Consider the following 21,558-nt stretch of genomic DNA (forward strand, 5'->3'; position numbering starts at 1 on the left):
TTAAAAAATAGGGTCTCTTTTTTTTGCAAAGTAATAGTAGGTTATAAAAATGAAAATTAAAGGAGTAATAGAGGACTTAAAAATAAAAAAAAATTAAAGAATGATAGTAAAAATATATCTAGGACTTTCTCTGGTGTTGTTGTGGGCAGTGTGGGGTCAATTCATTTTCAGATAGTTCCTTGATCCAGCTTATATTTCTCAAGATCTGTAGGTCCCTTCCTATGTAGTTGGTGCTAACTACAGGGCTTTAATCTATTGCACCTGTGACTTTTAGCTTCTTCTGTTTGCTGGTCTCTTCAGTGTCTAATTTCCGCCCTGAAGCAAGGGGGCGGTGGTGGATACTTTTTTAGGCTCACTTGTTCAGTCGCGCTGTAGGGAGGGAGGGATGCTGCAAACAAATAACACTGGTGTGTGCTCACAGTGTCTCAGCCACACTGGGTTTGCCCCCACTCACTGCATGTGTGCTTTTCCTGTCTACACTGCTTAGGCTCTAGGTTGCTCTGCCGGGAACTGTCTGAGGCCGGCCCTGGATTGTATGCACGTCTGAGATCTAAGCTGCTCAGGTTCAGGTACTCGGGTACTCCTCAAAGGCACAGACTCAGTTGGGCCTGCATTTTGTGCCCTTCCCAGGTCCCAGCAGCTCAGGTGACCAGGTGTTTGGTGAGTGCAGTCGCTGTGACTTATTGCCTCCCCTATCCCTGCTGCTTGGTTTTCTGGGTGTACAACCAGCGCACCTTCTCAGGTGGATGTTGACCGTCCAGAATCCCAAGAAGTCTTGGTTAGCAACAAAGCCTGCTTGGAGTTTGGTAGATAATGCCTGTCTGGGGCTGTGATTGCCCCCTTTTGGCTCTGGCTGCCCTCGCCTGCCTGTCACCGGAGGGGGATGGGCCGGCCTGCAGCAGGCTAGCTCTGCTCAGTCCTTTGTTCTGTGAGCGGCCCTGACCGTGTCTTAGATTAGGGCTTTTTGCTTAGCTCTAGTCAGTCCTTTGTTTTGTGAGCGGGCCTGACAGCGTCTTAGGGTTTTTCCGTGTGGTAGCTATCCCACAGTCTGGTTTGCTATCCCAAGTTAGTTCCCTCAGATTGCCCTCGGGGCATTCAGGCCCGGTCCTTACTTTAAGCAATGCAGCCTGCACCTCCCTGCCCAGTCCCCGCATACTAGTGGCGGATGCAGGCGTCTGCGCTGCTTCTCTGCTGGGGGAGTTACCATTGGGCACGTAATCTGTGGGTTTTAATTATTTATTTTTCCTACCAGTTATGTTGCCTTCTGTGGTTCCAAGGCTTGCCACAGACTCTGCAGTGAGAGTGTTTCCTGGTGTTTGGAAACTTCTCTCTTTTTTAAGATTCCCTTCCCGGGACGGAGCTCCGTCCCTACCTCTTTTGTCTCTCTTTTTATCTTTTATATTTTTTCCTACTTCCTTTCGAAGACAATGGGCTGCTTTTCTGGGTGCCTGATGTCTCCTGCCAGCATTCAGCATTTTTGTGGAATTTACTCAGTGTTCAAATGTTCTTTTGATGAATTTGTAGAGGAGAAAGTAGTCTCCCTGTCCTATTCATCCACCATCTTAGGACAGCCCCCATCACTTGACTTTGAACCTGGAATATTGTCCTCTAGCTGAAGTACCTTAGGCTTATTCTGGTTTTTCTCTGTTCCTCAGTGCTCGCTCTTTTTTTTCAACACTATTGCCTCTTTAAAGGATCAGACTTCTTTTTGTGAGGCCTGTTTTTCAGAAATTTCTGAAATCACTGAAGAAATTTCATAAAAGGAACCCCGATGAAAGCTCAGATCTGGTTAACTAAAGACAAGAGTATCATTCACAAAGAACTGATAACCTAAATAGATAATAAGATTTCACCTTCTCCCTGTACATATGGTCTCTTGGTAGGCAGACTAGAGAATGAAAAAATTAGATTACATCAAAGAGATGGCTTTTGGGGTTTTCAAAAGACCAAAGAAGGAAGTAAGGATATTTCTCTATACCTTAGCTTCATAATAAAATTCACCATGAGACTACAACAGACACACACAGAAAATGAAGAGTTGTGGTTATATAAGCTTCAGGCTTTGGAGAAGGCAGTGGCAACCCACTCCAGTACTCTTGCCTGGAAAATCCCATAGATGAAGGAGCCTGGTAGGCTGCAGTCCATGGGGTCGCTAGGAGTCAGACACGACTTCAGCTACTTCACTTTCACTTTTCACTTTCATGCATTGGAGAAGGAAATGGCAACCCACTCCAGTATTCTTGCCTGGAGAATCCCAGGGACGGGGGAGCCTGGTGGGCTGCCGTCTATGGGGTCACACAGAGTCAGACACGACTGAAGTGACTTAGCAGCAGCAGCAAGCTTCAGGCTCTTGTATGCATCCTTTCTGAATCAGCTAACCTCCAAACCCACAGTAGAGCTTATAGAGCTCATTTGTGGTTTCCTGATTTGCTGGCCAACTTTCCTGTGGAACAGATCTTTAAAAGTTAGCTTGTGAACTTACAAAATAACTTGCTCAATTGGGCAAAACAATCACTAGGCTTCTAACCAGGTTAAATTATTCTCTACCTCCTTATGGCAAAACTTTCTCTTTTAAAACTATATATAGCTTCTTTAGAGAAATCAGAATCTAATTCCTCTAAAAACCATCCTGGATCTCTTGACTCTGCTCAGTAGTGACTGGACTTAATTCCTTAAATCCTCTAACTTCCAGCCTACTAAAAATTCCTGAAATTCTGAATGCCCACTTTACCCTGCATAAAGTAGGTGTTCACTGTACACATAGTGAATGGAATCTGAAATCTTTCCATGGAGCAAGTAGTACTATGCAACCAAAACTTCATCTAGATTCTAGATCAGATTATTCATGGACTATTTGACTTACTGCCTTTCTCAAATAAGTTTATGATCCACATTTACTACTTTTCTTTCTTTACTTTCTACCATCTTACACTAAATATTTTGACAGATTTTCCCAACTTGTTGGCTGTCTCTAACTTTTAATACAGAGAATAAGAGTCAGGGACTTCCCAGGGGTCCAGTGGTTAAGACTTCGTGCTTCCAAATTCAGGGAGTGCAGGTTCTATCCCTGGTTGGGGAACGAAGATCCCACATGCCGCACAGACAAATTAGAAAAAAGTCAGTTTTGTGTTTTGTTTTTTTCCTAAATAACCTTAATAATAACCTTATAATAAACTCTCTACATGTATCAGAACCTAAATTTGGCTCATAACTTCTTAGGCCTACTACATAGTTTTGTGCTTTGTTTTCTGATATCTTCTGTGGTTTGTTTCTGTTCTTTAGATCTCACCTGGGCATAAATACTAATGCTAATTTTCCAAACTTTGCTGAAAGTGTAGAAACAAAATTTGATTTTGAAATAGTCTGTAAAACAAAGATGATTAATGGTTTCTGAATTTTTCCTTGCAGGCACAGTATCCGTTCTCTACTTGATTTTTCTCGTCACTTGGAAGGCTATTCGCTTGGGATTTCATTTGGAGTTTCATTGGTTTATGCCAACAGAATTTTTTGTCCCAGGTGAGCTATTTCAGCCAAGTAAAGAATTAATGAATTACAATAATGTGATCTTTGGTTAACTATTGTTAGCTTTTGTTACTATAAAACAAATAATCGAAGTTTTTATGATGATGAGCACTTTTTATTAATGCTGTTAAGCTAAAACCAGAAATACAGTTGAAATTACTTTGGTTTTCTTGCAGTTGGGGATAACCAGGACCCTTTGTCATTTCTACTTGGGAGTTAAAAGTCACAACGCAATTGAAAAATCAAGAACTCATTCTCTAGACGTCTCTGAGAAGGCATAACCCTAGAATTTTAGAGACTTAGAACATAGTCAGTAATACATATATCTGGAAATACTAGTAATTGTAGGTCATCTGCTTGGTGGTTCTATGGTGGGTAATGCCACGTGACCCAGGTCTGCTGCAGCCAGAGCCCCTGTCCCTGTGGCAGGCCACTGCTGACTCGTGCCTCCACAGGATACACTCAAACACTCAAAGGCAGGTCTGGCTCAGTCTCTGTGGGACCTCTGGGTCCTGGTGCGCATACAGTTGGAAGCATCTCTGGTGGGTAGGGGGTTTAATTCTAAATGCGATTTCGCCCCTCCTGCCATTTTGTTGGGGCTTTTCCTTTGCCCTTGGACATGGGGATATCTTTTTTTGGTGGGATCCAACATTCTCCTGTTAATAGTTGTTCAGCTGCTGCTGCTGCTGCTGCTGCTGCTAAGTCGCTTCAGTCGTGTCCAACTCTGTGCGACCCATAGACAGCAGCCCACCAGGCTTCCCATCCCTGGGATTCTCCAGGCAAGAACACTGGAGTGGGTTGCCATTTCCTTCTCCAGTGCATGAAAGTGAAAAGTGAAAGTGAAGTCGCTCAGTCATGTCCGACTCTAGCGACCCCATGGACTGTAGCCTACCAGGCTCCTCCTGCAGCAAGTTGCAATTTTGGAGTTCTTGCAAGAGATGAGTACACGTTCTTCTATTCCTCCATCTTGTTGCAGAATGATTATACCAAAGAAATTCTCGCAGTGTTAAGAAAGTTCTAGGACCCACAACAGATTTCCCAACTTGAGGATTGGGCAAAGGGACTGAGAACCCCCAGGCAATTTGACTTTGGAGACAGTGGGATTTGATTACAGAACTTCCACAGGACTGGGGAAACAGATTCTTAGAGGGCACAAACAAAACCTTATGAACACCAGGGCCAGGAAAAAGGAGCATTGGGCCCACAAGAGACTGAGCCAGACTTGCCTTTGAGTGTCTAGGAGTCTCAGGCCAAACAACAGAGATGGAACACAGCCTCACCCATCAAAAGAAAATTGGATTAAAGATTTCCTGAGCGTGGCCCCACCCATTAGAATAAGAACCAGTTTCCTCCACAGTCAGTCTCTCCCATCAGGAAGCTTCCATAAGCATCTTATCCTTTTTCATCAGAGGGCAGACAGAATGAAAACCACAGTCACAGAAAACTAAGCAAACTGATCACATGGACCACAGCCTTGTCTAACTCAATGAAACTATGAGCCATGCCGTGTAGGGCCACCCAAGACAGACGGGTCATGGTGGAGAGTTCTGACAAAAGTGGTCCACTGGAGAAGGGAATGGCAAATCACTTCAGTATTCTTGCCTTGAGAACCCATGAACAGTATGAAAAGGCAAAAAGATATGTCACTGAAAGATGAACTCCCCAGGTCAGTAGGTACCCAATATGCTACTGGAGAAGAGTGAAGAAATAACTCCAGAAAGAATGAAGAGACAGAGCCAAAGCAAAAACAACACCCAGTTGTGGATGTGACTAGGGATGGAAGTAAAGTCTGATGCTGTAAAGAACAATATTACATGGGAACCCAGAATGTTAGATCCATGAATCAAGGTAAATTGGAAGTGGTCAAACAGGAGATGGCAAGAGTGAACATTGACATTTTAGGAATCAGTGAACTAAAATGGACCAGAATGGGAGAATTTAACTCAGATGACCATTATATCTGCTACTGTGGCCAAGAATCCCTTAGAAGAAATGGAGTAGCCCTCATAATCAACAAAAGAGTCCAAAGTGCAGTAGTTGGGTGAAATCTCAAAATGACAGAATGATCTCTGTTCGATTCCAAGGTAAACAATTCAATATCATAGTAATCCAAGTCTATGCCCCAACCACTAATGCTGAAGAAGCTGAAGTTGAATGGTTCAATGAAGACCTACAAGATCTTCCAGAACTAACACCAAAAAAGGATGTCCTCTTTATCATAGGAGACTGAAATGCAAAAGTAGGAAGTCAGGAGATACCTGGAGTAACAGGCAAGTTTGGCCTTGGAGTACAAAATGAAGCAGGGCGAAGGCTAACAGAGTTTTGCCAAGAGAACTCACTGGTCATAGCAAACACCCTCTTCCAACAACACAAGAGACAACTCTGCACATGGACATCACCAGATGGTCAATACCGAAATCAGATTATATTCTTTGCAGCCAAAGATGGAGAAGCTCTATACATTCAGCAAAAACAAGACCAGGAGCTGACTGTGGCTCAGATCATGAACTCCTTATTGCAAAATTCAGAGTTAAATGGAAGAAAGTAGAGAAATCCACTAGTTCATTCAGACATGATCTAAAATCAAATTCTTTATGATTATACAGTGAAAGTGACAAATAAATTCAAGGAATTAGATCTGATAGACACAGTACATCAAGAACTTGGTGACCAAGACCATCCCCATGAAAAAGAAATGCAAAATGGTTAGCTGAGGAGGCCTTACAAATAGCTGAGAAAAGAAGAGAAGCTAAAGGCAAAGGGGAAAAGTAAAGACATACCCATCTAAATGCAGAGTTAATAGCAAGGAGAAATAAGAAGGCCTTCCTCAGAGATTCAATGCAAAGAAATAGAGGAAAACAAAAAATGGGAACACTAGAGATCTCTTCAGGAAAATTAGAGATACCAAGGGAACATTTCATGGAAAGATGGGCACAATAAAGGACAGAAACAGTATGGACCTAACCGAAGCAGAAGTTATTAAGAAAAGGTAGCAAGAATGCACAGAATAACTATATAAAAATATAAAAAAAAGGTCTTAATGACCAGATAACCACAATGGTGCGATCACTCACCTAGAGCCAGACATCCTGGAATGTGAAGTCAAATGGGCCTTAGGAAGCATCACTAGGAACAAAGCTAGTGGAGGTGATGGAATTCCAGTTGAGCTATTTCAAATGCTGAAAAATGATGCTGTGAAAGTGCTGCACTCAATATGCCAGCAAATTTGGAAAACTCAGCAATGGTCACAGGACTGGAAAAGGTCAGTTTTCCAATTCCAAAGAAAGGTTATGCCAAAGAATGTTCAAACTACCGCACAATTGCACTCATCTCACATGCTCGCAAAGTAATGCTCAAAATTCTCCAAGCCAGGCTTCAACAGTATATGAACTGAGCGCTTCCAGATGTTCAAGTTGGTTTTAGAAAAGGCAGAAGAGCCAGAGATCAAATTGCCAACATTCGCTGGATCATCGAAAAAGCAAGAGAGTTACAGAAAAGCATCTATTTCTGCTTTATTGACTACACCAAAGCCTTTGACTGTGTAGATCACAACAAACTGGAAAATTCTTCAAGAGATGGGAATACCAGACCACCTGACCTGCCTCCTGAGCAATCTGTATGCAGGTCAAGAAAGAATAGTTAGAACTGGACATGGTACAACGGACTAGTTCCATACATACAAAGGAATACATCAAGGCTGTATATTGTCACTCTGCTTATTTAACTTATATGTAGAGTACATCATGCAAAATGCTGGGCTGGATGAAGCACAAGCTGGAATCAAGATTGCCGGAAGAAATAACAGTAACCTCAGATATGCAGATAACACCACCCTTATGGCAGAAAGCAAAGAGGAACTAAAGAGCCTCTTGATGAAGGTGAAAGAGGAAAGTGAAAAAGTTGGCTTAAAGCTCAACATTCAGAAAATGAAGATCATGCCATCTGGTCCCATCACTTCATGGCAAATAGATGGGGAAACAATGGAAACAGTGACAGACCTTATTTTGGGTGCTCCAAAATCACTGCAGATAGTGACTACAGCCATGAAATCAAAAGATGCTTGCTCCTTGGAAGAAAAGCCATGACCAACCTAAAGCAGAGACATTACTTTGCCAACAAAGGACTGTTTAGTCAAGGCTATGGTTTTTCCAGTGGTCATGTATGGATGTGAGCATTGGACCATAAAGAAAGCTGTGTGCTGAAGAACTGTTGCTTTTGAACTGTGATGTTTTAGAAGACTCTTGAGAGTCCCTTGGACTGCAAGGAGATCAAACCAATCAATCCTAAAGGAAATCAAAACCTGAATATTCATTGGAAGGGCTGATGCTGAAGCTGAAGCTCCAATACTTTGTCCACCTGATGTAATGAATTGACTCATTGGAAAAGGCCTTGATGCTGGGAGAGATTGAAGGCAGGAGGAGAAAGGGATGACAGAGGATGAGGTGGTTGGATGGCATCACCTATTCAATTGACGTGAGTTTGAGCAAGCTTCAAGAGTTGGTGATGGACAGGGAAGCCTGGCGTACTGCATTCCATGAGGTTGCAAAGAGTCGAACGTGACTGAGCAACTGAACTGAACTAAATGCTGGTAATTAACATCATTGTTCCCTTTATGGTTTTTTTCTTTTAATGTTGATGTTTTTCAGGCTAATTAAGATGGTGATTATTAAGTGTTCTTTTTCTTCTTTTTTTTCCCCATAGCAATTTTTTGTTTCACCCAAATTTAGAGTATTTTGAACATGATAGAAGGGCATCTTTTCAACCGAAGGATCAGACTCAGGTGTCCCGCATTGTAGGCAGGATTCTTTACCATCTGAGCCTCCAGGGAAGCCCAAGAACACTGGAGTGGGTAGCTTAACCCTTCTCCAGGGAATCCTTCCAACCCAGGAATCGAACTCAGGTCTTCTACATTGCAGGCAGATTCTTTTTCTGCTGAGCTACCAGGGAAGTCCAAAGCAATGAATGGATAATGCTAAATGAGGAGACAGACTAGAAAATACAAGTGGCTATTATGCCTGTATCTTAAAAACTGATAAAAAGAAAGTAGTACAAAATCCTGTTGTTGGTTTAGGAAGACTGCTTTCCTTCCATTCTTCAACTGTTGATTCTGGCAGTGTAGATTTCAAGTCTTTATTCAATTTCTCAGGTTTGTCTCTAAAGCCTACAATTAGAGTTGTCTTCCTTTGTTTCATTTATTACAACATTCTTGAGTTTTCCAAGTGTGCTGAGTTGGTGATCATTGGAAGTCGTTGTTTATGTTACCATGGTTATGTATTTTTAGTTCATCTGGCTGCATCAACTTTATAATTTTTTAAATTTCTATTAGAAGCCCACAAAGACTAAAAAGTCTATTTAAATTCAGGATAAAGGAAGCACTGGGGCTTGAAAGGCATCCTTCTCTCACAGATTATATTTAAAATTGGATAGTGATAAAAATGGCAACTTTAAGCTACTTCTTCCACTGATTAATAAAAATAGTCTATTTTCTAAAAGTAGATTCATAATGATTTATATTTAGACTTAGTGATAAAAGTTCCCGCTAATGATAGAACATTAGAGATAAATATGAAAGAAAGGGAGAGTATTAATAGTTATTTAGAAGATGGAAAAAAGAAACATATTTAAGTAGTTATCAAGCCATTTATTTCACTTTGCTTCATTTCTAAATGATATGAAAGGAGAATCATGAGGACTGAAAGGAGTTTTTATAAATATTTATGGCTCTGAGACTTACTGTGATTGAAGAATTTTTCAATAAAGAAAATATGTCATAAATCTTTCTCAGTAAAAGCTGATTAAAAATCAGAGAACTTGGAGGCTGTGAATCTTTATTGTCCTGATGAAGAATTCTCATAAACTTCTGGGTCTAATTGAATCTTTATGTACTCTTGTTTCTAAAAATTCATTTTTCAGTTCAGTACTTCTTCCCAGGTAATTGGAAAAATAACAAGAAAAACCTGCTCATGTATTTCATTCTATCCTTTCCTGCCTACTCAAGGACTTTACTTTTTGCTGTTATCCTTTGTTTTTTAACCATGCATTATCAGATTTTTCCTACTGAACTATTCCTACTAGTATACAAACATGTTACCGAGTCTAAAAACAAAAACTCGTATAACCCCATTCCCTGTAACTGTTATTTCTTTTTAAAGAAAAACTTTGTAAGAGTTGTCTGTGCTGTCTCCACTTCTTCCATTTTGCCTTGGACTCACTTCTGTTAGGCTTTTGCTCCAGTCACTCCATGCCTGATGACCAGTGACTTCATCTTTCCAAACCCCATGACCAAATCCCATACCTCTTCTTACTCAACCTATTAGCAGCATGGGGCACATTTGGCCACATCTTCCATCTTAAAACACTTTATTTACTTAACTTCTAAAACCCTATTCTCTCTTGACTCTTCTACATAACTGTTCCTTTTTTTATCTCTGACCTCTAAATGATAGTCATCCGGTTTAGACACAAACCCCCCTTCTCTCTACCTTTATTCCCTAAGTAATGTCACCTAGTCACCTGGCTTCATATGTTGTCATCATAGATGATGACCAATCCCAATTTTATCTCTAGCTCAGATCTCTCTACTGAAACCCATACTCATATATGCTTCTTCTTGGATGTCCACTTTGTATTCTTAATTTACAAAAATCCAATAATTGTTTTCTCCCTCATCCACCCCCTCCCACCAGCCTGCTTAACCTGCTCTTCTCCCAGGCTTCTCATTCTCAGAAAATGGTAGCCCCAGTTTACCACTTGACCAGGCCAAACACTTAGGAGTCATACTTAACTGTTCTTTTTTTCCACTTCCCTTCCACCAATATCTGCACAACCGACCTTCTACTTTCAAAATAAATTGAGAATATGATTATTTATTATCATTTCTACCAAAAAAGAACTATGTTAAGCTCCTACTCTCTCAGCCAGATTATTGAAGTAGCCTCATAACTAGCCTCACTGTTTCCACTTTGTCTCCTCCATAGTCTGTTCCACACCTAGCAGACAGAGTTTGTTTTTAAGACACAACCTTCAAAAGCCTCTAGTGTTTCCCATCTTATTCAGAATAGAGGCAAGTCTTTGTCATTGTCTATAGGCCCTGTTGAATGTGACTCCTGGCTTTCTCTCTGATTTCATTCCCTATTACTTTCCCATTCATTCAGTCTACTCCACAACACTGCCTTCCTTGCTGCTCTACAAAATTGCCAAGCACGCTCCTAGCTCAGAGTCTTTGCACTCAGTATTCCCTGTACATAAAATGTCCTTTTTCTCAGGTTTCTACATGATTGGTATTGTTAGAGAGGTTTTCCCTGACTTTGTACCACCTCTCACACCTTCTTGTTCTTTGTTTTCTTTAGAACTGTCATCACTACCAAATCTTATATGCAAGTATCCCTGGTTATCTAAATGTTAAATTCCTGATTCTGACTGGTTGGAGTATTGAGGCATATTCATTATTCTAATCAACTTGGCTCCCGAGTTTCAGATAGAAAGTAGCAGACATTAAGATAACAAGAGACTTACCTAAAAATGTTTCTAAATCTGTTTGGTTCTTGAATTTGGGAAGTTCAGATGTTATGAAATATCTGTATTTATTTATTTATTTTTATCTGGGTATCTAGAATGTTCACCCTCTGAGAAATAGTCTTTGTTCTTTTTATGCTTCTCTATTGTATCCCCAAGACCTATGATACTTCTAGCATATAGTGAGTACTCAATAAATAACTGAGAAAATGGGTTTATATCTACTCCTTCCCAAATCCCATTAAAACAATATTTTAAAAAATGTAAAAAACAAGCACAAAGAAATTCTCCAGAAGAGACAATAGCAAACGAGAGACAGCAACAGATTTTTAGAAGCTAGAAAGCTGATACATGGTTGGTAATTGACAGCAAAGCAGAGAAAGCTGAAATGTAAATACCTGTAGAGAGGGGGCCAATGTGAATGACACAATCCTTGAAAGCCTCAGTATGTGGAGATATTTGGGAACTCTGAAAGCAAAGATAAGGAGAAGGGCTTAAAATGGGAGAATTCCTTGAAAGTTTGTATCAGTAATAATTAGATATAATCCATCCCCCTTCCCTTTTCAATCTAGCAAGAGATGGAAGAAACTAAATCAGATACTCTCTGGACTTCGGTTTGCCAAGCTCAACAGAAGGGTAGGAATAAGACTCAGTTCTGAAAATGGGTTAAGTGAAAGCATATGTGCTGAATGGTGAGGCCAAACCCCACTTCCTACCCCTCCAATTCTCTTTTCTTACACCTTGCCTCTCAGAATGCTGATAGCATAGGAAAATAGAGGGTTCTCCTCAGGAGAAACCAGTAAGCCCAAGAAGACCTGGAGTCTCAGATATTTGGGTTCTATCAAAGAAATGGCAGGTACCTTGCTTGTCTCAGACCATTTAGATGTCCACTAAGTATGCTTTTTTTTTTTTAGTGCTTCACTTTTAAATGTTAATATAACTGAATATCACTGGATATCTGTGGAAAACCTCTTACATAAAAATAAAACAAGAAAGATAAAAAAAGGAACCTAAAGGGAAAATAATGAGGGAACAAAAGCAAAATTCTAAAAAATTACATCCTCAAAGTGACAAAAGACAGTGATATCCATGAAACAATATTTGAATACCATTGGAAATAAAATATGGATAGAAATTAAGAATTCAAAGAAAATTTGGAAGATAAAGCTAACCTTCTCAAAAGACTAGACAATGTGGATGGATGGATGGATGGATGACTGGAAGGAAGAAAGGAAAAATATAGGACAGAAAAGATGAGGAAATAGAGAATTAATCTAGGTGGTCCAGTATCCAACTGAAAATAGTACCATAGAGAAGAGAGAACGTGGTGAGGAAATTTCCTCAGAACTGAAGAACATGTGTTTCTATACATAAGGGCCCAAAACATTGTGAATAAGACCCACACCAAAGCGTATCATTATGAAATTTCACAACACCAGGGATAAAGAGAGGAGCTTTCAGGGACTAAGCACAAGTCTGTACAAAAGGTCTGGAATCAGAAGAGTATCAGACTTTTTAACAACAGCTCTGAAAGAAAAAGACAATAGAAGGTCATCAAAGGTCTCAGAATAAATTATTTTGACCTAAAATCCTAAAGCCCACCATACTCTCATCCAACTGTTAGAGTATATAATAAAGGTATTTTTGGAAAGTCTCACAAAATTTTACCTTCCATGTACTCTTTCTCAGGAAAATACTGCAAAATGTGCTTCACCAAAAAGAAGTAGACTATCAAGAAATTCCCAGAATGATGGTGAAGGGAAATCCTAGAAAACAGCTGTGCAGCAGGCCTAGGGAGCAGCCAGCCCAGATTATAGCAGGTAGACAGATGGCTCCAAGAGGCATTAAAAATAATAATAATAATAATAAAATGGAAAAGGTTATTGATGTGTTATATAGATAGAGTGGAGTTTTTCCATTATTTTGGAGATTTTAGGGAAGAATTAGTGTTAACTAGAAAATTAGGCAACTGAAAAGGAAAAAAGTCACCTATGACTTCCAATAAAACAGGTCAACACAAGTATTTTATATAAGAAAGAAGAGTGTAATAATAGTAATAGATTCCATAGCTTAACTGTGAATAACAGATAATAATCATAAAAATGAAAACTTTGATTTTATAAAATCAGAATTATGATTATATTAGGGGAATAAGACATGGGGAAGTGAAGGGTGATCGTGATATAAAAGTCCTAAAGCCTTCTGGTGGAAAATCAATGGCTCATGTCTAAAATTTAAAAGTAAAGAAAAAGGAATATAAGCATATTACTTAAAAATAGATTATAAATTTAAGATATGCTAAATAGTTAAAAGAGTTACAATTAGTTGCTTCTGGGAAACAGGATTCAGGATGGGAAATGTGAAAGGTATGAAACTGGTTTTTGTTAGAAACCTTGTGATACTGTTTAACTTTTAACAATTTAAGACTGCAATTAAGATTACATTTTTAAAATGAAAAGCTGTTAAATGCTTTGAAACTGACTTCAAAAAGAGACTCAGACACTGATTTTCAAGGATTATGGGGTGATTTGATAGCAGCATTGTGTTAATCTGCAGCCAGAAAAACATAATTTTGTAACCACATGTACTTTAAATAGTATGTATATACCCCACATTTTTTGTTGTTTTTGCTTTTGAACTTTTTAATTAAAGTATAGCATACATTTATAATAAAAGTGCACAGTTCCTGAGTGTACAGCTTGATTAATTTTCACAAACTGAACAAATCAGATAACCAGCACCCTGTTCAAAATCAGAAATTACTATTAATAGCACCCCAGAAATCCATCTCATTCTCCCTACCAGTTGGTATTGCCCTGCAGAGATAACCACTGTTCTAACTTTTAACCCCAAAGATTAATTTTGTCTGTTTTTTGACTGACTATAGTTGGTTATGTCCATATTTAGTTCTCTGCCCATGTTTTCAATCAGATTGTTTATTTTCTTGCTATTGAGTTATATGAGTTATTTATATATTTTGATTATTAGCTGTTTATCCAGTACATGATTTGCAAACACTTTCTCCCATTTTGTAGGTTGCCTGTTCATTTTGTCAATGGTTTCCTTTGCTCTACAGAAGCTTGTTAGGTTGATATGGTTCCATTTGTTTATTTTTGTTTTTGTTGCCTTTGCTTTTATTGTGAAATAAAAATATCACTGCCAAGATCAGTATCATGGAGCTTACCGTCCTGCCCATGTTTTCTTCTCAGGGTTTTATGGTTTCAGGTCTTACTTTCAAGTTTTTAATCCATTTAGAGTTGATCTTTGTGTATGGTTTAAGATAGGGGGGCCCAGTTTCATTCTTTTGCATGTGTCTCCCGGTTTTTCCAACAGCATTTATTGAAGAGGCTATTCTTCCCCCATTGTATATTCTTGACTTCTTTGTCATAAATTAATCAGCTGTATGTGTGTGGATTTATTTCTGAGCACTCTGCTCCACTGATCTATGTGTCTGTTCTTTGTCAATACCATGCTGTTTTGATTACTGTATCTTGTAATAAAGTTTAAAACCAGGAAGTGTGATGCCACCAGCTTCATACTTCTTTCCCAAGATTGCTTTAGCTGTTTGGAGTCTTTTATGTTTCTATACACATTTCAGGACTGTTTGTTCTATTTCTGTGAAAAATGTCATTGAAATTTTGATGAAGATTGCATTGAATGTGTAGATTGTTTTGGGTAGTATAGACATTTTAACAATATTGATTCTTCCGATTCATGAACTTGGAGTCACTTTCCATTTATTTGTGTCTTCAATTTCTTTCATCATGTCTTACAGATTTTATAGGTCTTTCAACTCCTTGGCTAAATTTATATCTAGGTATTTTATTCTTTTTGATGCTACTATAAATGGGATTGTTTTCTTAATTTCTTTTTCTGATAGTTTGTTATTAGTGTATAGAAACACAACAGATTTTGTATGTTGAAATAATACCCCCCAAGTTTTCTGATTTTGTGTATTGGTTCTAAAAATTTTTTGGTGGCATTTTTAGGGTTTTCTGTATATAGTATTATATCCTCAACAAATGGAGACAGTTTTATTTCTTCCTTTCCAATTTTGATGCCTTTTATTTCTTTTCTTGCTCTAAGACTTTCAATACTGTGTTGGATAAAAATGGCAAGAGTAGTCATCCTTGTCTTATTCCTGTTCTTGGAGGAAAAGTTTTTAGCTTATCATCATTGAATGTGATATTAGTTCTGGGTTTGTCTTATATATGGCCTTTATTATGTTGAGGTACTTTCCCTCCATACCCAGTTATTTGAGAGTTAATATCATAAATTGGTGTTCAGGCTCGATTTTGGAGGGTAAGTCCCTCCAGTGTGCACACTGCAAACATTTTTTCCCATCAATCTGGGCTTTTCCTTTACAGGACAAGCCAATTTGGTTGGGTACCCATTTGCAAAGGGGAGGTATTGTTGGACTCTACTCTGAGCCGGTTCGTTGAGAACTAGTTCTCATGGGGCAGGCCCACCCTAGTTGATATTAGCTCATTTGTAGGGTACATTTATTTACCTGATTTGGGAACTGGTCCAGTTGGAACTGGTTCATTTGGAAGCTAGTTCTTGAGGGGGTGGGTAGCCTAGTTGGAATTAGTTCATTTGTTTTATAGGATCAGGGAATCGGTTCATCTATATTCATCGATGCTGGAATCTGTGCCGTTTTTCTTGGAATTTGTCTGCATCTTTTGTGTTTTGGTGTTATAAAGCTTATAAAAATGGGAAATATTTCATGTGTACCAGGGGAAAGATCTTTGGGGTGCATATTAGATATGTTAAGATCAGAAGGGCAATGGCCCTTGAATGGTTCACAATTTAACAGTCAGAAATGCTTTACAAAGGAGAGGAACATTCTGATAATGAACATGCCCAGGAGGCTCCCCTGGACTTGTGGCATCCAATTCTAATTTCCCCTACAGGAGCCCCGGAGAAGGAAATGGCAACCCACTCCAGTGTTCTTGCCTGGAGAATCTCATGGACAGAGGAGCCTGGCAGGCTACAATAGTCCATGGAATCGCAGAGTCAGACATGACTGAGTGACTTAAGCTTATTGTAAAATGCTTTTTCCGCATCTATTGAAATGATCATATGATTCTCATTCTTTAATTTGTTAATGTGGTGTATTGATTGATTGAATGTGGTATCATTGATTACAATGATTGATTTGTACATGTTGAACCACACTTGCATCCCTGGAATAAATCTCACTTGATAATGGTATGTAATCCTTTTAATGAATTGTTTAACTTGGATTGCTAATATTTTATTGAGAATTTTTGTATCTGTGTTCATCAGGGACATTGGCCTGTAATTTTCTTTTCTTGTAGTGTCTTTGTCTAGCTTTGGTATCAGGTTAATTCTGGCTTTGTAAAATGAGTTTGGAAGTGTTTTTCTCTTTTATTTTTTAGAAGAGCTTGAGAAGGATACTATTCTTGATTGGTAGAATTCACAGAGAAGCTATCTAGTCCTAGACTTTTGTTTGTTGAGAAGGTTTTAATTATTAATTCAATCTCTAGTCTGTTCAGATTTTCTGTTTTTTCATGATTCAGTCTTGGGAGTTTGCATGTTTTTAGGAATTTATTCATTCCTTCTAGATTGTCCAATTTGTTGGTGTTTTGGTGTATAATTGTTCACATAGTCTCATGATCTTTTGTATTTCTGTTGTATTAGTTGTGGTGTCTTCTCTTTGTAGTTTCACTTATATGAATCCTCTCTTTTTTTTCTTGGTTAATCTAGCTGAAGTTTTATCTATTTTATCTTTCAAAAAAAGCCAGCTCTTAGTTTTGTTGATCTTTTCTATTATCTCTTTAATCCCTATTTCATTTATTTCTTGCTGATCTTTGTTATTTCTCTTCCTTTTAACTTTGGGATTTATTTGTTCTTGTTCTAGTTTCTTTAGGTATAAAAATGTTTATTTGAGATTTTTCTTATTTCTTGAGGTAGGCCTATCATGTACAAATGATAATTTTATCATCTTCTAAAATATTGGAGCTTTGTTATAATTATGTAAGTATAATGCTGTTGATCTGAAGTGATCATTCTTTTTCTTGTTAGAAAGTATCTTTCTGTTGAGGTCTGTCTCAATGGGGCTTTTTTTTTAACCTATATTGTTGGAACACCTCAGAGTAACTGCTATGAACACTGGAATACATTATCTTTTCAAATTAGTGTTTTCATTTTCTTCAGATAAATACCCAGTAGTGGAATTACTGGGTCAACATGGTAGTTCTGTTTTGATGATAGCCATTTTGTATGAGATGCAAGGTAGTATCACATTTTGGTTTTAATTTGAATTTCTCTGATGATTAGCAGTGTAGATCATTTTTTCATGTGCCTTTTGACTATCTGTGTATCTTTTTTTGAAAAACGTATATTCAGGTCTTCTGCCCATTTTTCGTTCAGACCCTGAATTTGATCTTGCTCTGCAACATACTAGTTGTATGACCTCAAACAGAAACAACTAATAGAAAGTACCCTCACATGGACTTTCCTGGTGGTTCACTGGTTTCAACTCCGTGCTTCCAACACAGGGGGCATGGGTTCGATCCCACATGCTGCCAAGCTTGGCCAAAAATGATAAAGTATCCCCACAGGCATGATTTCTTGATTCCTCTTCTTTCCCTTTTCAAGTATTTGTTCAAGTATAATGTTAGCCTTGAGGAACTTTATAAAGGCATTTTATTCAGCTACTAGTACTCATTTTCCAGTTGTCAGTTTTAATGCATGTTTTTTCTTCTCTCTTTTTCTCCTAGAGATAAGATTTCAGTTTCCACAACTGACTGGGGTGCTTACCCTTGCTTTCTTTATTCATAATTGTATTATCACACTCTTGAAGAACAACAAGAACCAAGAAAATAATGTGAGTAATTACCTGAGGAATTGACTTTTGTTACTAAACCTTAATTTTTAAATGTAAACCACAAAACAGTGGTCAGCAAACTTCTTCTTTAAGGGTTCAGGTGGTAAATATCTTAGACTTTATGGGCCATGGGATTGCAATTACCCAACTCTACTATTGTGGCACGAAAAGTAACTATAAATAATATGTAAGCAAGTGGGTAGTGCCTGTGTTACAAGAAAATTATATTTACTAAAACAGACAGTTGGCCATATTTCATCCATGGGCCATAATAGTTTGCTCTAGAGCACTCACTAAAAAAAGGAAAAAAAAAAAGATGTATAGCTGGTAGCCATTAGTGGTGAGATCTTTAAAAATACCCAAGTGATCTAAAAGAAAACAAGAAAAAGCAAACAAAGAATATATGGTACAAATAGAAAACAAATAGAAAGACAATAGATTCAAACTCAGTCATATTAATAATTACATTAAAAATGGTCTAAATACTACAATTAAAAGAGATTGTCAGTCTGACTAAAAAAAAAAGCTATATATTGTCTACAAGAAACTTACTTTAAATATAGATATACCATGCAGACATTAAGTGTAAGAGAGTTGTTGTTCAGTCACTAAGTTGTGTCTGACTCTTTGCAACCCCATGGACTGCAGCATGCCAGACTCCCCTGTGCTTCGCTATCTCCTGGAGTTTGTTCAAATTCATGTCTATTGAGTTAGTAATGCTATGTAATCAACTTATCCTCTGCCGCCTTCTTTTCCTGTTGTCTTCAATCTTTCCTAGTATCAGGGTCTTTCCCAATGAGTCAGCTCTTAGCATCAGGTAGCCAAAGTATCGGAGCTTCAATTTCAACGTCAGTCCTTCCAATTAATATTCAGGGTTGATTTCCTTTAGGATTGACTGGTTTGATCTCCTTGCAACCCAAGAGTCTCTCATGAGTCTTCTCTCCAGCACCACAATTCGAAAGAGTCATTTCTTTGGTGCTCAGCTTTTTTTGTGGTCCAGCTCTCACAGCCATATATGACTACTGGATAGAAAACATATAGAAAGATAATAGATTCAACCCAGTTGTGTTGATACTTACATTAAAAATGGTCTAAATACTACAATTAAAAGAGATTGTCAGTCTGATTAAAAGCAAAACCTAATTATATACTGTCTACAAGAAACTTACTTTACATATAAAGAGATCATGCAGACACTAAGCGTAAGAGAGATGGAGAGGCTATTTTAATATCAGACAAAGCAGACTTCAGAACAAGGAGTATTGCCAAAGATAAAGAGGAACATTATATGATGATCTTTAAGGACCAGTTCATCAAGAAGACATAATTATCTTAAACATGTATGCTCCCAGTAACAGAGCTTCCAAGTAAAGGAAACAGCAACTGTCTTAACTGTAAGTAGAGAAATCCACAATTATATTAATAATTAGTGATTTCATCAACCCTCCCTTAATAATTGATGGAGCAAATGGAAAATAAGTAAAGATATCAAAAGCATGAAAAACACTATCAGCCTACCAGGCATTTATAAAAGTCTTAAACAACAGCAGAATTCACATTCTTTTCAAAAACACATGAAACATTTACCAAGACTGACCATATGCTGAGTCACAGAACAAGTCATAATACACTTGAAAGGACTGAAATCATACCAAGTATGTTCTTTGACCACAATGAAATTAGAAATCAATACCAGAAAGAAATCTGAGAAACTGACAAATATGTGGAAATTAAACAACATACTCCTAAGTAACTAATGAGTTCAAGGAAAAAAATTACAAGAAAAATTAGGGAAGTACTTTGAGATTACTGAAAATGAAGATCAGATCAGATCAGTCGCTCAGTCATGTCCAACTCTTTGCGACCCCATGAATCACAGCACGCCAGGCCTCCCTGTCCATCACCAACTCCCGGAGTTCACTACAAGATAAAACATATCAAAATATATGGGATGCACTAAAACTGTGCTTAGAGAGAAATTTATGGCTATAAATACCTACATTAAAAAAAAAATCTCAAATCAGTAATCTAACCTTCTACCTTAAGACACTGGGGGAAAAAAGAGCAAACTAAACCCAAAGAAAGCAGAACTTAACCAGTTACCTGTGGCCTTGTTAGTAAAATTTGAATTCGGCTTGATAGCTTCTAACCATATAAACGAAAATCATGATGAAGTTCTAATAGGAGTCTATACAATTATTGAAAGGTGAAAGTATTAGTCACTCAGTCATGTCTGACCCTTTGCAACTGTGGATCTTTCTGCTAACAGGAGAGAATATCCTTCATGTTTTTTCTAGTGCTTTTAAATTTGTCTTGCAATGTGAACATATTAAGTCTTCTCCAAGATTTCTTTGTATGATATTGACAAGTTAGACTCTCTGAACAATAAATAACTCAACCACATCAGTTCTTTCTTTCTCTCTTCTCTCATCACTGTACTAGATTTTAATATTAAAAGCAGCTTTTATCAAGGGTTCATAGTAATACAAGAAAGCCATGTGTTTAATGTTGCTTCATTGTTTTATAAGAACTGTAATTGAGATATTCTTTGTTAAATTGCTCAGCATCCTTTATGTAAAGACAGTAGACAGAAAATTTTCTCTGTTCAAGGCTAGGAAAACATTTCCTTAATGAACTCATTATTTGATAATAAGGGTCATATAACTATCTATAACTTTTCCTAGGCAAATGTATTTTTGCAGTTTTTTTCTTTTTCTATTACCCTCACACTTTAGATTCAGTTTTTATTCTAGAAATGTTTAATATTATTGTACTTCTGTCATAAACAGTTTTAAATCTTTGGAGGGAATAGGAAGAAAATCTTACTATCCTAAATGAACATTTGGAACTTTGGAGTGTAAAGGAAAAATTGAGAATATACTTTATGGCTTTTACTTTTAAATCTGTCTCACCTTCTTCACAAATTTCCTGACTACTTGCCACTTGAACTAAGCTGCCAATCACAAATTTTAGGAAGTTTCGAGATACGTGGAAGATATCTTTTGTATCATCACAGGAATAGTGTATGTAGTTAACAGTGTATACTTTGGTTTCAGCCAGGATACCTTTCTATCCTACTCAACTGATCTCTAATGCTAATTTAAACCAAGTACCACAGAAACCAATTTTGTGAAGTTGGATTCTCATGTTTTGGGTCATTCTATCCATAAGGCTGTGTTTCTCAAACTTCACCACCAAAGTCCCCTTAATGAGAGAGAACACCTTGTATACCTGAGAATCTGGGGGTGAAGAAAACAATTTTAAAGGAATCTCATATCTTATCCTAAACACTCATGTATATTTTTATTGTACTCATAATTGGTTTGTCTTACTAGAAAACAGTCTTAAAACAATGAGTTAAGTTACAGGCAGACTTCACTTTGTACAGTTCCCATATGCATGAATTTCAGTTGCTTGTGGCTTAGTTAGATTTTATCAGCTCCCCCTAACAACATGGTTCAAATTTAGGTTACCACAGGATTTCAACTTGCATAAAGTAGTAACTGGGGGCTTCCCAGGTGGTACCTTGGTAAAGAATCCACCTGCCAATGCAGGAAGGACTGTACAAGTCAATGAATCACTTATGGATCCTCATCTGGAATCAACTTCAGAAAATCTTAGCACCTTAGAAACCTTCACCTCAAGAAGTTTTTTTTCTAGTGACTCCC

General features: G+C 37.8%; 1 protein-coding gene across 6 annotated transcripts in view; it reads left to right on the forward strand.

Annotated features, from left to right (window-relative positions):
* The window catches only part of SLC38A9 (solute carrier family 38, member 9), a 95,564-nt gene that overhangs the window by 59,541 nt on the left and 14,465 nt on the right, over window positions 1–21,558 (forward strand). For all 6 annotated transcript variants that reach the window (XM_010853513.1, XM_010853512.1, XM_010853517.1 and 3 more), the window contains 2 exons: window positions 3,409–3,516; window positions 17,784–17,890. In XM_010853513.1, coding sequence (XP_010851815.1) covers window positions 3,409–3,516; window positions 17,784–17,890 — 215 coding nt within the window. The remainder of the gene's footprint in view (window positions 1–3,408; window positions 3,517–17,783; window positions 17,891–21,558) is intronic.

The sequence above is a fragment of the Bison bison genome, unplaced genomic scaffold (assembly GCF_000754665.1).
Source record: "Bison bison bison isolate TAMUID 2011002044 unplaced genomic scaffold, Bison_UMD1.0 scf7180017864328, whole genome shotgun sequence".
Classification (NCBI taxonomy): domain Eukaryota; kingdom Metazoa; phylum Chordata; class Mammalia; order Artiodactyla; family Bovidae; genus Bison; species Bison bison.